We start from the raw sequence: 14913 nt of genomic DNA, 5'->3' as shown, positions 1-14913 counted from the left end.
AAAATGTATCTGGCAGCACGGCAACAAGGGTGCCTCCCAGAATCTTTGCATGATGCTTCGATAGTGGTGCTGTTGAAGCCTGACAAAAACCCACTGGAATACAGCTCTTACAGGCCTATTTCCCTGTTGAATATAGATTACAAAATACTCACTAAGATATTAGCTAATAGATTGAATAAAGTAATCACTGCTATTGTACATGGGGACCAGTCCGGCTTCATTCCAGGACGATCAACATCCAGCAATATTAGAAGGGCACAGGTCATTGCTCAGGTGGGAGTGGGAGGACATAAAAAATGGGCCCTGGCCTCCTTAGACACGGCCAAAGCATTCGACTCAGTGGAATGGCCATACCTACTAGAGGTATTGAAACACTTCGGGTTTGGTCCGGTCTTTATCACATAGATCTCTATAATATACAAGAATCCCAAAGTCAATCTATTATTCAATGGTACACACTCGGCATCGTTCAATCTAAGTAGAGCCACTCGGCAGGGATGACCCCTCTCACCCCTCCTGTTTGCAATAGCTATAGAACAACTTGCTCTTAGAATACGACAGGATACTGTGTTTAGGGGGATATCTATGGGAGAGAGAGAGAGAGAGAATAGGATAGGTTTATATGCTAACGACTTGATACTGTTTATGGATGATGTGGAGTCTTCCTTACCAAGGGCAATAGACCTTATTGACCGCTTTGGTCACTTTTCAGGTCTCCGCATAAACTGGTCTAAATCAGCCCTCATACCACTTTGGACAACTGATTGGCCATCAGTATACCACAATCTTCCTGTAGTGGATTACTTTAAAGGGACACTGACAGGCCCAATAAGCATATTTAGCTATATATATCACTGCACAGGTCTTCTAATGTGCATTAAAATCATATAAGTATACCCCCTGTCCAACTTATAAATACAGTAAACTCATGTTTTATAACCTGATAGAATCGTCTTCTTTCTGCCCAAGGGGCGGAGTTTCAGCTTCACTTGCGCCCAGCCAGCCACCCCCAACCGCCATTTTGAAGCGCCGCCCAGCTCATCAATATTCACTTCGCTGGGCGGCTTCTGCTGTCCCCGACGTTACGAGATTCGGCGCATGACCAATACAAAGCTATGGGCATCGGACTCCATTTCATCTTCAGCGCATGCACCCGGCACCCTCACTGGCCGGGATCACATCGCGCCTGCGTCCCCTCTGCTTCTTTGAGGCCGCTTCAGCCTCTGCGTTCTGCGCCTGCGCCGGGCACTCTTCAGAGCAGCGCTTCAGAGCGATGTGATCCCGGCTAGTGAGGGTGCCGGGCGCATGCGCTGAAGATGAAATGGAGTCCGATGCCCATAGCTTTGTATTGGGCATGCACCGGATCTCGTAACGTCGGGGACAGCAGAAGCCGCCCAGCGAAGTGAATATTGATGAGCTGGGCGGCGCTTCAAAGCGGCGGTTGGGGGCGGCTGGCTGGGCGCAAGTGAAGCTGAAACTCCGCCCCTTGGGCAGAAAGAAGACAATTCTATCAGGTTATAAAACTGTATTTATAAGGTGGACAGGGGGTATACTTATATGATTTTAATGCACATTAGAAGACCTGTGCAGTCATATATATAGCTAAATATGCTTATTGGGTCATTGTCAGTGTCCCTTTAAGTACCTAGGTATTGTCATCACCAAAGACCCACTTATGTTCTTTACTAAAAAAATTGCTCCTATTGAATCATTTTTCGTTGACAAGTTCAGGTCCTGGAAAACCCTTCCCTTATCTATAATGGGTAGACTCAACCTTATTAAAATGATCTTATTGGAACACGAATGTATGCCTATACCGCGCAGTTTCTTTGTCCGCTTACACTCCTTGGTGACTGCCTTTGTATGAGGGACGGCCAGGCATAAACTTGCTTTACATACCCTGCAAAGACCCAAACAGCAGAGAGGAGCGGCTTTGTCTGATTTTATTTATACTTCCTGGCTGGTCAGGTGAGGTACCTAGCACCTTGGGTATCATCGACTGCGTTACCAAATGCAGAATACTTTTTACAACATTATTTACAACTATCTACATTGTGGCCAATACTGGAGAGTACCGTATTTTTCGCCCTATAAGACGCACTGGCCCATAAGACGCACCTAGGTTTTTGAGGAGGAAAATAAGAAAAAAATATTTTGAACCAAAAGGTGTGCTTTTGGTGGGTTGTGAACTAATGGTGGTCTGTGGATGACACTATTATGGGGGATCTGTGGATGACACTGTTATGGGGGCATCTGTGCGTGGCACTGTTACTGGGCATCTGTGGATGGCACTGTTACGGGGCATCTGTGGATGGCACTGTTATGGGGGCATCTGTGGGTGGCACTGTTATGGGGGCATCTGTGGATGGCACTGTTATGGGGGCATCTATGGATAAAATGACACTGCTATGGGGGGGATCTGTGGATGACACATATACAGCATCTTATGCTATGTGTCATCCACAGATTCCCCCCCAATAACAGTGTACCTGTGTAGTGAATGACTCCCAAAACAGGGGCTGGGGTCGGCATCTGGTGCTGTAATGGCAGCGGGGCCCGGTGCAGTCACTGTATTCTATTACACCGGGCCCCGATCACTATAGTATTAATATCTAACGTGTAGGCAATGTTAAAGTATAGAAATCCTCTGAAATCCAGCATGTAGCACTTACTAAACTCCCGTAGCAGGCAGGAGGTCGGGGGCAGCAGCGTAACGCACTATGTCACGTTCCTGCTCCTCCCACTTTATGAATGAAACAGGCAGCGCAGGCGCGTGATGTAGTGAGTTACGCTGCGCCGCCCAGCCTCCTGCTTGCTACAGGAGTTTAGTAAGTGCTACATGCTGGATTTCAGAGGATTTCTACACTTTAACATTGCCTACACGTTAGATATGATTAGTACAGTTAGCGGGGCCCGGTGCAATAGAATACAGTGACTGCACTGAGCCCCGCTGCCATTACAGCACCAGATGCCGGCCCCCAGCCCCTCCTCCCTCCCCGCTGATACACAGCCGACCGCGCTGTGCAGCATCGCGGCGGCGGTGTATCAGTGTAAATGGCAGCATTAGACCGATAAGACGCACTGCCATTTCCCCCCCACTTTATAGGGAGAAAAATACGGTTTCTACTTATTCCCAAGATGTGCCCTCCCATTGTATAGGCTAGCACATCAGGTGTGGAGTGCAGCAAAACCCCAGCACTACAAAGATTTTGCAGATGTCATCCCACTATGGGATAACCCAATGTTTCCTCACTTGCAGAATTATAAAGGGGCAAAAATATGGAGAGAATATGGAATACTTACCTTGAAAAATTTATATGACAATGGGGTCTTATGTTCTTTTGTGCAACTGCAGGAAAAATTTGGACTCTCACTTTTTTAGATATCTACAAGTGCGCTACGCTCTCCACGCACAGTTTCATGATAGTAGACGAGCCATATCGACGTATCCACTGATAGGGATACTTAATACACAAGGACCCAAGGGAATTATATCAGTTCTATATACCCACCTATTGAGCAACCGCATAACTTTACACCCTTTGACGGTTGAAACTAAATGGAGGAAATTCATCCCTCATTTAACTGCAGAAAACTGGCAGGAGGCATTGGAGTCTCCCTTAAAGGTTTCGCCCTCTATTAATAATAGGCTAATACAACTATTCATTCTACATAGATGTTACTTGACCCCTACCAGATTGTATAAGATGGGTAGAGTACCACACACTAGGTGTCATAGGTGTGCATAGACAAACACAGATTTCTGGCATATGATGTGGGAATGTAGCTACATTAAATCATTCTGGTAGGAAGTTGTTAATGCTTTATCCACTGTGATCCCCAGCCCGATCCTTTTTTGTCCCAAGGTGTGCCTACTGTGGATACTGGAGGAAGATGTATGGCCCCACCACACTAGCATATTCTTGAAGAAAACCATGTTCCTTGGGAGGAAAGCAATAGCACTTAGATGGATGGCGGATCGACCGCCCACTATAGGACAATGAAAATCACTGGTGAACCAAATTTTTCCCTTTGAAAATTTAGTATTTAAAAATGGGAAATGCCCCCAAAAATTCTGGAAGGAGTGGGGAGTGTGGTGCTCATCATCTCTGACACTGTCCAACAGACACTTACATTCAGTCATGCCAACTATAATAGTGTAAAACACTATAAGTGATATTGCAAAAGGCCTCGATGGTAAGGTTTGTCTTTTTGCTGATGACACAAAGATATGTAACAGGGTTGATGTTCCTGGAGGGAAACGACAAATGGAAAAGGATTTAGGAAAACTAGAAGAATGGTCAGAACTCTGGCAACTGAAATTTAATGTGGATAAGTGCAAGATAATGCACCTGGGGCGTAAAAACCCAAGGGCAGAATATAGAATATTTGACACAGTCCTGACCTCAGTATCTGAGGAAAGGGATTTAGGAGTAATTATTTCAGAAGACTTAAAGGTGGGAAGACAATGTAATAGAGCAGCACGAAATGCCAGCAGAATGCTTGGATGTATACAGTAGGGAGAGGTATAAGCAGTAGAAAGAGTGAAGTGCTTATGCCGCTGTACAGAACACTGGTGAGACCTCACTTGGAGTATTGTGCGCAGTACTGGAGGCCATATCTCCAGAAGGATATAGATACTCTAGAGAGAGTTCAGAGAAGAGCTACTAAACTAGTACATGGATTGCAGGATAAAACTTACCAGGAAAGTTTAAAGGACCTTAACATGTATAGCTTGGAAGAAAGAAGAGACAGAGGGGATATGATAGAAACTTTTAAATACATAAAGGGAATCAACTCGGTAAAGGAGGAGAGAATATTTAAAAGAAGAAAAACTACCACAAGAGGACACAGTTTTAAATTAGAGGGGCAAAGGTTTAAAAGTAATATAAGGAAGTATTACTTTACTGAGAGAGTAGTGGATGCATGGAATAGCCTTCCTGCAGAAGTGGTAGCTGCAAATACAGTGAAGGGGTTTAAGCATGCATGGGATAGGCATAAGGCTATCCTTCATATAAGATAGGGCCAGGGACTATCATAGGATTCAGATATATTGGGCAGACTAGATGGGCCAAATGGTTCTTATCTGCCGACACATTCTATGTTTCTATGTTTCTATGAATCTTTGTTACACAAAAGTTTGACTTTATTGAATGAAATACATGAAAGTGCATAATGTTTTCACAATTTTGTCTGACGCTGTGTATAAGCAATGTAACGCTGGTATCACTTTTTGTACATGATATGTATTTATCAATCAATCCTATTGTATGTACTAATGCCATACCTTCTTGTTTATACTTAAATAAAACGAGAAAGATGTAGGACTGGAAGAGTAAACTCAAATTCATTTCCACAGAATCTTATACAGTTAATATTGGATGGGGGCACCTTTCTATAGTTTAGTTTACATTTTAGGCAGCTAGTTTCAGCCCTGGTTCAATGGTTACCCACTTTTCAGTGTTGCTGTCTGACTACCTAAGTTCTTTTTTGATACTCCTGTAGGGTCTGAATTTGTATAGAAACATGGAATGTGTCAGCAGATAAGAACCATTTGGCCCATCTAGTCTGCCCAATATACTGAATACTATGAATAGCCCTTGTCCCTATCTTATATGAAGGATGGCCTTATGCCTATCCCATGCATGCTTGAACTCCTTCACTGTATTTGCAGCTACCACTTCTGCAGGAAGGCTATTCCATGCATCCACTACTCTCTCAGTAAAGTCATACCTACTGATATTACTTTTAAACCTTTGCCCCTCTAATTTAAAACTATGTCCTCTTGTAGATGTTTTTCTTCTTTTAAATATTCTCTCCTCTTTTACTTTGTTGATTCCCTTTATGTATTATAAAGTTTCTATCATATCCCCTGAGGTACCCCACTGGTAACAAGACCATGGTCTGAATATACTCCATTGACCACAACGCTCCTTTGTCTGTCCCTTAGCCACTGCCTAATCCATTCAACAATATGGGAGTCCAAGCCCAAAGACTGCATTTTATTGATAAGCCTTCTATGTGGGACGGTATCAAAAGCCTTACTAAAGTCTACAGTCGTGGCCAAAAGTTTTGAGAATGACACAAATATTAGTTTTCACAAAGTTTGCTGCTAAACTGCTTTTAGATCTTTGTTTCAGTTGTTTCTGTGATGTAGTGAAATATAATTACACGCACTTCATACGTTTCAAAGGCTTTTATCGACAATTACATGACATTTATGCAAAGAGTCAGTATTTGCAGTGTTGGCCCTTCTTTTTCAGGACCTCTACAATTCGACTGGGCATGCTCTCAATCAACTTCTGGGCCAATTCCTGACTGATAGCAACCCATTCTTTCATAATCACTTCTTGGAGTTTGTCAGAATTAGTGGGTTTTTGTTTGTCCACCCGCCTCTTGAGGATTGACCACAAGTTCTCAATGGGATTAAGATCTGGGGAGTTTCCAGGCTATGGACCCAAAATGTCAATGTTTTGGTCCCCGAGCCACTTAGTTATCACTTTTGCCTTATGGCACGGTGCTCCATCGTGCTGGAAAATGCATTGTTCTTCACCAAACTGTTGTTGGATTGTTGGAAGAAGTTGCTGTTGGAGGGTGTTTTGGTACCATTCTTTATTCATGGCTGTGTTTTTGGGCAAAATTGTGAGTGAGCCCACTCCCTTGGATGAGAAGCAACCCCACACATGAATGGTCTCAGGATGCTTTACTGTTGGCATGACACAGGACTGATGGTAGCGCTCACCTTTTCTTCTCCGGACAAGCCTTTTTCCAGATGCCCCAAACAATCGGAAAGAGGCTTCATCGGAGAATATGACTTCGCCCCAGTCCTCAGCAGTCCGTTCTCCATACTTTCTGCAGAAGATCAATCTGTCCCTGATGTTTTCTTTTGGAGAGAAGTGGCTTCTTTGCTGCCCTTCTTGACACCAGGCCATCTTCCAAAAGTCTTCGCCTCACTGTGCGTGCAGATGCACTCACACCTGCCTGCTGCCATTCCTGAGCAAGCTCTGCACTGGTGGCACTCTGATCCCGCAGCTGAATCCTTTTTAGGAGACGATCCTGGCGCTTGCTGGACTTTCTTGGACGCCCTGAAGCCTTCTTAACAAGAATTGAACCTCTTTCCTTGAAGTTCTTGATGATCCTATAAATTGTTGATTGAGGTGCAATCTTAGTAGCCACAATATCCTTGCCTGTGAAGCCATTTTTATGCAAAGCAATGATGGCTGCACGCGTTTCTTTGCAGGTCACCACGGTTAACAATGGAAGAACAATGATTTAAAGCATCACCCTCCTTTTAACATGTCAAGTCTGCCATTTTAACCCAATCAGCCTGACATAATGATCTCCAGCCTTGTGATCGTCAACATTCTCACCTGAGTTAACAAGACGATTACTGAAATGATCTCAGCAGGTCCTTTAATGACAGCAATGAAATGCAGTGGAAAGGTTTTTTTGGGATTAAGTTAATTTTCATGGCAAAGAAGGACTATGCAATTCATCTGATCACTCTTCATAACATTCTGGAGTATATGCAAATTGCTATTATAAAAGCTTAAGCAGCAACTTTTCCAATTTCCATTATTTATGTAATTCTCAAAACTTTTGGCCACGACTGTAGATAAGCGATGTCTACTGCACCTCCTCCATCTATTATTTTAGTCACCCAATCAAAAAAATCAATAAGATTATTTTGACATGATCTCCCTGAAGTAAATCCATGCTGTTTTTCAACTTTCAATCCATGGGATTTTAGATGTTTCACAATCCTCTCCTTAAGTATAGTTTCCATTAGTTTCCCCACTATTGATGTCAGGCTTACTGGCCTATAGTTGCCCGATTCCTCCCTACTACCTTTCTTGTGAATGGGCACAACATTTGCTAATTTCCAATCTTCTGGGACGACTCCTGCTACCAGTGATTGGTTAAATAAATCTGTTGTTTATTTCAAGTTGTCTCCATGTACAGGATAGGAGATAACTATTAGATCGATGGAAGGACCTTCACGATCATGAAAGGGGTGCTATGTATTTTGTGGGGACGCTCAAAATGAATGGAGCAGTAGGTTGAGTATGCATACTTGCTTCTTCATTCATCTCTATGGAACTGCTGTAGATAGCTGAGTTTAAGTGTTCAGCTATTTACGGCAGTCCCAGAGTGATGAATAGTGCGGCAGTGTGCATACTCAACCTGGTGCTCCATTCATTTCAGGCGCCATCACAGACTACGGCACCCCTGTTCTCATGGTTGGTGAGGGTCCAAGCAGTCAGACCCCCACCGGTGCAGTGCCACAGTAACACTATTATAATGTAGTTTTACAGTAGAATGCAATGTATAATACACCTGAAGGTATTCCATGAAAGTAGAATACTTTTGGAGGTTCTAGTCTGTTAGGCACATTACTGTTTAGTAGCGTTGATCAAGCACCAAAGTGCTCATGTGCTCTGGCCGAACACATCAGTATGCTCGAGTGCCTACCGAGCACAATGGAAGTCAATGGGACAACCCCAGGCACCCCCTGCTCGGAAGAGAAGAGGATGTCTGGTTCACAAAAAAAAGTTAAAAATTGATGGAAACCCCACCAAAAAAGTTTGGAAACAGCATTGGGTGGATATCTGGATGTATCTTGGACTCTCATTACCTATGACATACAATAGACAAAAACAGGTGTGTCTGCAGCTCTCACCTGTGTTCCTTTGCAATGCGCACGGACGAAGCCCCTGGAAAGTGCTGGCAATCACAAATTCAACAACTTGAAAAAGTCCAGCTTCAATTGCCAAAGTAGAAAAAGGTATCTTTATTTCAGCGACTTTGTAAAAATAACAGGACAAATTGTTACGCGTTTCGGACCAGTTTAGTGGGGGTCCTTCTTCATGACAAAGTCGCTGAAATAAAGATACCTTTTTCTACTTTGGCAATTGAAGCTGGACTTTTTCAAGTTGTTGAATACAATAGACAACCACACAAAGGCTATATGCGAAAAGCCGGGTATGTGCAAGCCCATAATTTATCCATGAGACAAATAACAGTCAGCATACCTTACAATGGCAGGTATGTATTAAATTGTGCTCGAGCACACGCAGTATTCGGCCGAACACTGTGATGTGCCGAGCATAGCGATGCTCAAGCCGAACAGCAGTTTGGCCAAGCATGCTTGCTCAACACTACTGTTTAGATTTATGCATCACAGAATCTTAGTGCAGTACAAAAAAAAATAAAAACAGTGGCCCTGCAAATATCTCTATCCTTTAAACCTACATTATACAGTACATAAGTTTTTTGTGAACATATTATGCACAATCTGTCTACTCTCTAAGTGTTCATGCACACATCACCCCGGTGCACAAAATTCCTAAAGTTCGTTAGTACAGAGTGGGACAGTTTCTGTGCACTGCTGAACAGGCTCCATCAGACTCTGTATGTACTGTAGCTTTGTAAGTAAAGAGTCCGCTGAAACACGGCACAATTTTTTACTGTTGATTTTAGACAGTGTATGAAATCAGAGGCATGTGAATATAAAGTAGATACCTCATTGAACTCTATGGATGCCCTTTTAAAGCTCTGTGCAAAATAAAGCAGTCATATGGTCATGTGCAAAAGGCATTAGTCTTACCTATCCAAATGCCCAGACTGACAGCCATGGCTAAGCGAGGTGTGCGATGATGCAAAGATTGCAGTGGGTATACTGTCACATAGCAGCGGTCAACACTCATTGCTGTAAGGGTTATACAGGTTGCCTGGGCTGTAACCTTGATAAAAGAAAAGGTATAGACATTATTTACGAAATAAGAAAATTAAAGGAAATTATCATTTAAAGAGGTTGTTAGGGATTAGGGTACTTTCACACTAGCATTTTTCTTTTCCGGCATAGAGTTCCGTCCTAGGGGCTCTATACCGGAAAAGAACTGATCAGTTTTATCCCCATGCATTCTGAATGGAGAGCAATCCATTCAGGGTGCATCAGGATGTCTTCAGTTCAGTCTTTTTGACTGATCAGGACAGAGGTAAAACCGCAGCATGCTACGGTTTTATCTACGGCCAAAAAAACGTAACACTTGCCTGAATGCCGGATCCGGCATTTTTTTCTATAGGAATGCCGGATCCGTCCTTCCAGTCTGCACATGCACAGACCGAAAAAAAGGTGAAAAAAACGAATGCCGGATCCGTTTTTCCGGATGACACCGGAAAGATGGATCCGGCATTTTAATGCATTTGTAAGACGGATCAGGATCCTGATCAGTCTTACAAATGCCATCAGTTGGCATACGTTTTGACGGATCCGGCAGGCAGTTCCGGCGAGGGAACTGCTTGCCGGATCACTCTGCCTCAAGTGTGAAAGTGCCCTTAACCAAAAACAGGGTAATAATGGTAAATGCCATAAAATAATAAAAGATGTATTACCTATTGCATCCCCTCCGCGCAACTGACGCATTCACGTATGGAGCACATCAGTTGTCCGCTGCAGAGCCTCACTCAGCTCCGCTCCAATACACTTCACAGCACAAATCCAGGACAATTTTATCCAACATCACTCATACTGTAGAAGTGTAACACTAAGTACTCAGATTCCATCTGGTACATAAAGTGCATTCTTACTTTTATTGCGATTTCCATATACAACAGCTCATGGCTTAATCATGATGCATGAGTAAGGGTGTGTGTCCCCCAAAATGTCACGTAGGATGGGATAAGGAAACTAAGTGTTCTCATCATGATTAAGTCGTGAGCTGTTGTATATGAAAATCGCAATAAAAGTAAGAAGGCACTTTATGTACTGGATGGACTGTGAGTAGTTATTTTTGGCAATATTGGATAAGATTTTCCTGCATTAGTACATCTCCTGTCACTCCCGGACAGTTGCATAGACACATGACAGTGCATGACAGCATCAGTCCTGCAGCACAGGAAACAAGAACCTGCAGGGCACTTGGGGAGCTAATAGGTAGGTAATACTTCTTTGATTATTTTATGGTATTTCCCATGTTTTGGTTAATTCCGAAAAAACCCTTTAATATAATTTTATCAACTTGCAAATGAGTCAAAACATGTCTTGGCTTAGCATCTTCCTACAATTATTGGGTTACGTTTAAATCTGTGGCAAAGGTTCCATGAAAAATGTTGACATGCTGTACTATTTTGTCTGGCAAAATGAAAGACACCATAAGAGAAAGCCAATGAAGCCCATTTTAGTCAATGGTGTCTGGCAAATCAGGGATCTGGTGCTTCAATTTTTTTTATCTGCTCCAGGAAAATTTTGAACTTACTGCCGATGGGAACCTATCCTTGCTATAGCATGCAACCCATATGTGATAGATAGTGAAATCAACTAGTGTTGAGCGCGAATATTCTAATCGTGAATTTTTATCGCGAATGTCGGCACTTTGATAATTCTCAAAAATCTAGAATATAGTGCTATATATTCATAATCGCGAATATTCTATATATTTTTTTTTTTCATCAGTTACCTCCCTTCTTGCTTGTGGGCCAATGTGAAGGCTGCAATATCTTTGTCAGAGCTTAGCAACATCCCTAGCAACCAATAGGGAAGTTTCCTTTACTACAGTTGCAACAAAAAGTATGTGAACCCTTTGGAATGATATGGATTTCTGCACAAATTGGTCATAAAATGTGATCTGATCTTCATCTAAGTCACAACAATGGACAATCACAGTCCGCTTAAACTAATAACACACAAATAATTAAATGTTACCATGTTTTTATTGAACACACCATGTAAACATTCACAGTGCAGGTGGAAAAAGTATGTGAACCCTTGGATTTAATAACTGGTTGAACCTCCTTTGGCAGCAATAACTTCAACCAAACGTTTCCTGTAGTTGCAGATCAGACGTGCACAACGGTCAGGAGTAATTCTTGACCATTCCTCTTTACAGAACTGTTTCAGTTCAGCAATATTCTTGGGATGTTTTGTGTGAATCGCTTTCTTAATGTCATGCCACAGCATCTCAATCGGGTTGAGGTTAGGACTCTGACTAGGCCACTTCAGAAGGCGTATTTTCTTCTGTTTAAGCCATTCTGTTGTCGATTTACTTCTATGCTTTGGGTCGTTGTCCTGTTGCAACACCCATCTTCTGTTGAGCTTCAGCTGGTAGACAGATGGCCTTAAGTTCTCCTGCAAAATTATTGATAAACTTGGAAATTCCTTTTTCCTTCGATGATAGCAATCCGTCCAGGCCCTGACGCAGCAAAGCAGACCCAAACCATGATGCCCGCACCACCATACTTCACAGTTGGGATGAGGTTTTGATGTTGGTGTGCTGTGCCTCTTTTTCTCCACACATAGTGTTGTGTGTTTCTTCCAAACAACTCAACTTTGGTTTCATTTGTCCACAGAATATTTTGCCAGTACTGCTGTGGAACATCCAGGTGCTCTTGTGCAAACTGTAAACATGCAGCAATGTTTTTTTTTGGACAGCAGTGGCTTCCTCTGTGGTATCCTCCCATGAAATCCATTCTTGTTTAGTGTTTTACGTATCGTAGATTCGCTAAAAAGGATGTTAGCATATGCCAGAGACTTTTGTAAGTCTTTAGCTGACACTCTAGGATTCTTCTTCACCTCATTGAGCAGTCATCTTTACAGGACGGCCACTCCTAGGGAGAGTAGCAGCAGTGCTGAACTTTCTCCATTTATAGACAATTTGTCTTACCGTGGACTGATGAACAGCAAGGCTTTTGGAGATACTTTTATAACCCTTTCCAGCTTTATGCAAGTCAACAATTCTTGGGAACCATGTCTGCGGCTCTAGTTACTGACTGGCAGTGAGAGAAGCCTCAGTCAGTTGCAGCAGCTCAGGCTCACACAGCGCAGTGCTGCTATCAGAGCATGAGCTTCTGCAAGGGTGGACATCCCTGTGTCCGTCCAGGCTCTGCACCGGACAGAGGACAGGGAGCCAGAAAACCGGACTGTCTGGCCTAAAACCGGACGTCTGGCCACCCTATTCACAATATGATAAGGACATAGACTTTTCTTGGGGGATAAATGTGGAAGAAAAAATTCTGGAAGTTTCAAACCAGCGATCTCTATATTGAAAACCAATAACTTAACCACCAAGCTATAGAATTACCACATAATATGTATGTTTTTCCCATGCTTATAAACTAACACACATTACTGGTGTCTTTCTAATATATTGTGCCTGTGAATAAAACAGTAATATGTAGATTAGCTTTCTGAACAGACCTCAGTGTAGTGAAGCTATAGTACATAGTGATATGATATTTACATGCTAGGACACAGCTCTGCCCTCAGCTTGCTGTCTAGCCCTGTCAATCAAGGAAAGTGGGGAGTGTGTAGAGCACAGGGGGTGTTACAATTTAGTGCTCATAGAATTCAGCCCTGCCTCCCGGGTGCTCCAATTGCTCATTTGCATATAAATAATAATGTCGATTTCTCTGCAGCTATTTATCATACAGACAAAAGAAAGGCATTGTTTTAATCAGCACGATGAGCCCTATCAGCCAGTATATCAGGTTTAATAGGGTTAATCCTGGTGACAGACCCTCTGTAAAGAAAATTCCATGTGTAGTGGGAATATCAAAAAGTTTCACATATTTGCCAATAAAAGGGTTTAGACAAAAATGTACATGGACCTGCTCTCTCAGGCTTGTGCATGAAATATCATCAGAGCAAGGAGAGGCTGACATCACAGGTCATATTGTTGTGGAAATTTTATTATATGGAATTATGCGGATGTTAGGATGTGTGTTTTATAGATTGTCATCTGTCTCCCTGTGTCAGATTTAACCGAGGAATGCTCTAGCAGAGGGTACTTGGGTTGAATCGGGACCAGCGGTAAAACCGTCAGTATGAAAACCTCCTTATGGGCTTGGAGACGTGTTCTCAGTGGGGGGGGGGGGGGGGGGGGGGGGGGGGTTTGCTGCTTTGTGAGCACTAAGTGCAATGCGCTGGGCTTCTTGCCTTCAAATATCTTTCAACATTAGAGAAGTGAAGTCTGCATAACGAGAGATACATATTATACCTCTGTTGCGGCTTCGTTATCCCTTTCTGGATACATATCTGCTTTTAAGACATGCATATCTGCCTTGTCGGTATACTCGTACTGTATACTGACAATAGCCGTAGCAATGTCCCGCAGATAGTCTCAAATTTATAAGAACCAGTAGAATGATCTTCACTAGATACTGGTCACTCTGAGCAGTATTGAATGGGGTCCATCATGACAGTGATGGGGGATGGGCAGCCACCTGGCTGATCGGACAATGGACATGACTCATCCTTCCTTGTATATAGGGATGAGATGTGTGCATTGCACTGTTCGGCCATGTTAGTGCCCTCCTATGTCCTTTTGATATGTACCTGTACTTTCTGGGCTGACTGGCTGAAGTTGTAAAGCCGTCTCCCACTGGGCGTTGTTCTATTGCCTTAATAAAAAAGGAGTCTGGGGTCTATTGGGGAGCTTTTTACACTGACTCCAGCTTGAACCCGAATTGTGTCTGACTTCTCCTGGGCTAAAGAAGTACTTTATCCCTTATACAGAAAGAACTGAATAATAGCTATGAAATAGTTTGTGCTGGGTGCACTTTAATACTGAAGTGTACCTTTTAGTGCACCGGAGATTTGTGCGCAAAATCCAACCAAATTATCCATATCATCTGGCGAGCCTCGTCTTTGGGAGCCGACGCAGTTTCCAGAATAGCTTGCCAAGGGAAGGTGATTGGGTTCTCGGTTCTGGACAAGCAGAAAAAGCCGGCAAAGTTGGTAAGACTTTATTTTCAGTTTTTGAAATTTCTGTTGTCCTAGAGCTGGTTGTCCTAGAGCCGGCATCTGGTCTCTGTGCAAGCTGTTGCTGCGAACTGCGCTCAGCGAAAGAACCTTCTTTTTGCTTTTTCACTCTTTGTGTATAAGGACGGGGATTGATATTTGTACGGGAGGGATAG

At 43.0% G+C, this 14913-nt stretch overlaps 1 protein-coding gene across 1 annotated transcript in view; it reads right to left on the bottom strand.

The window, feature by feature from the left end:
• Positions 1 to 14913, bottom strand: part of LOC120990858 (G-protein coupled receptor 54-like) — a 229475-nt gene that overhangs the window by 86769 nt on the left and 127793 nt on the right. The window contains exon 3 of the mRNA XM_040419742.1: positions 9608 to 9743. Coding sequence (XP_040275676.1) covers positions 9608 to 9743 — 136 coding nt within the window. The remainder of the gene's footprint in view (positions 1 to 9607; positions 9744 to 14913) is intronic.

The sequence above is a fragment of the Bufo bufo genome, chromosome 2, assembly GCF_905171765.1.
Source record: "Bufo bufo chromosome 2, aBufBuf1.1, whole genome shotgun sequence".
Classification (NCBI taxonomy): domain Eukaryota; kingdom Metazoa; phylum Chordata; class Amphibia; order Anura; family Bufonidae; genus Bufo; species Bufo bufo.
The sequence above is the reverse complement of the archived record's forward strand: the minus strand, read 5'-3'. Positions and strand labels throughout refer to the sequence as shown.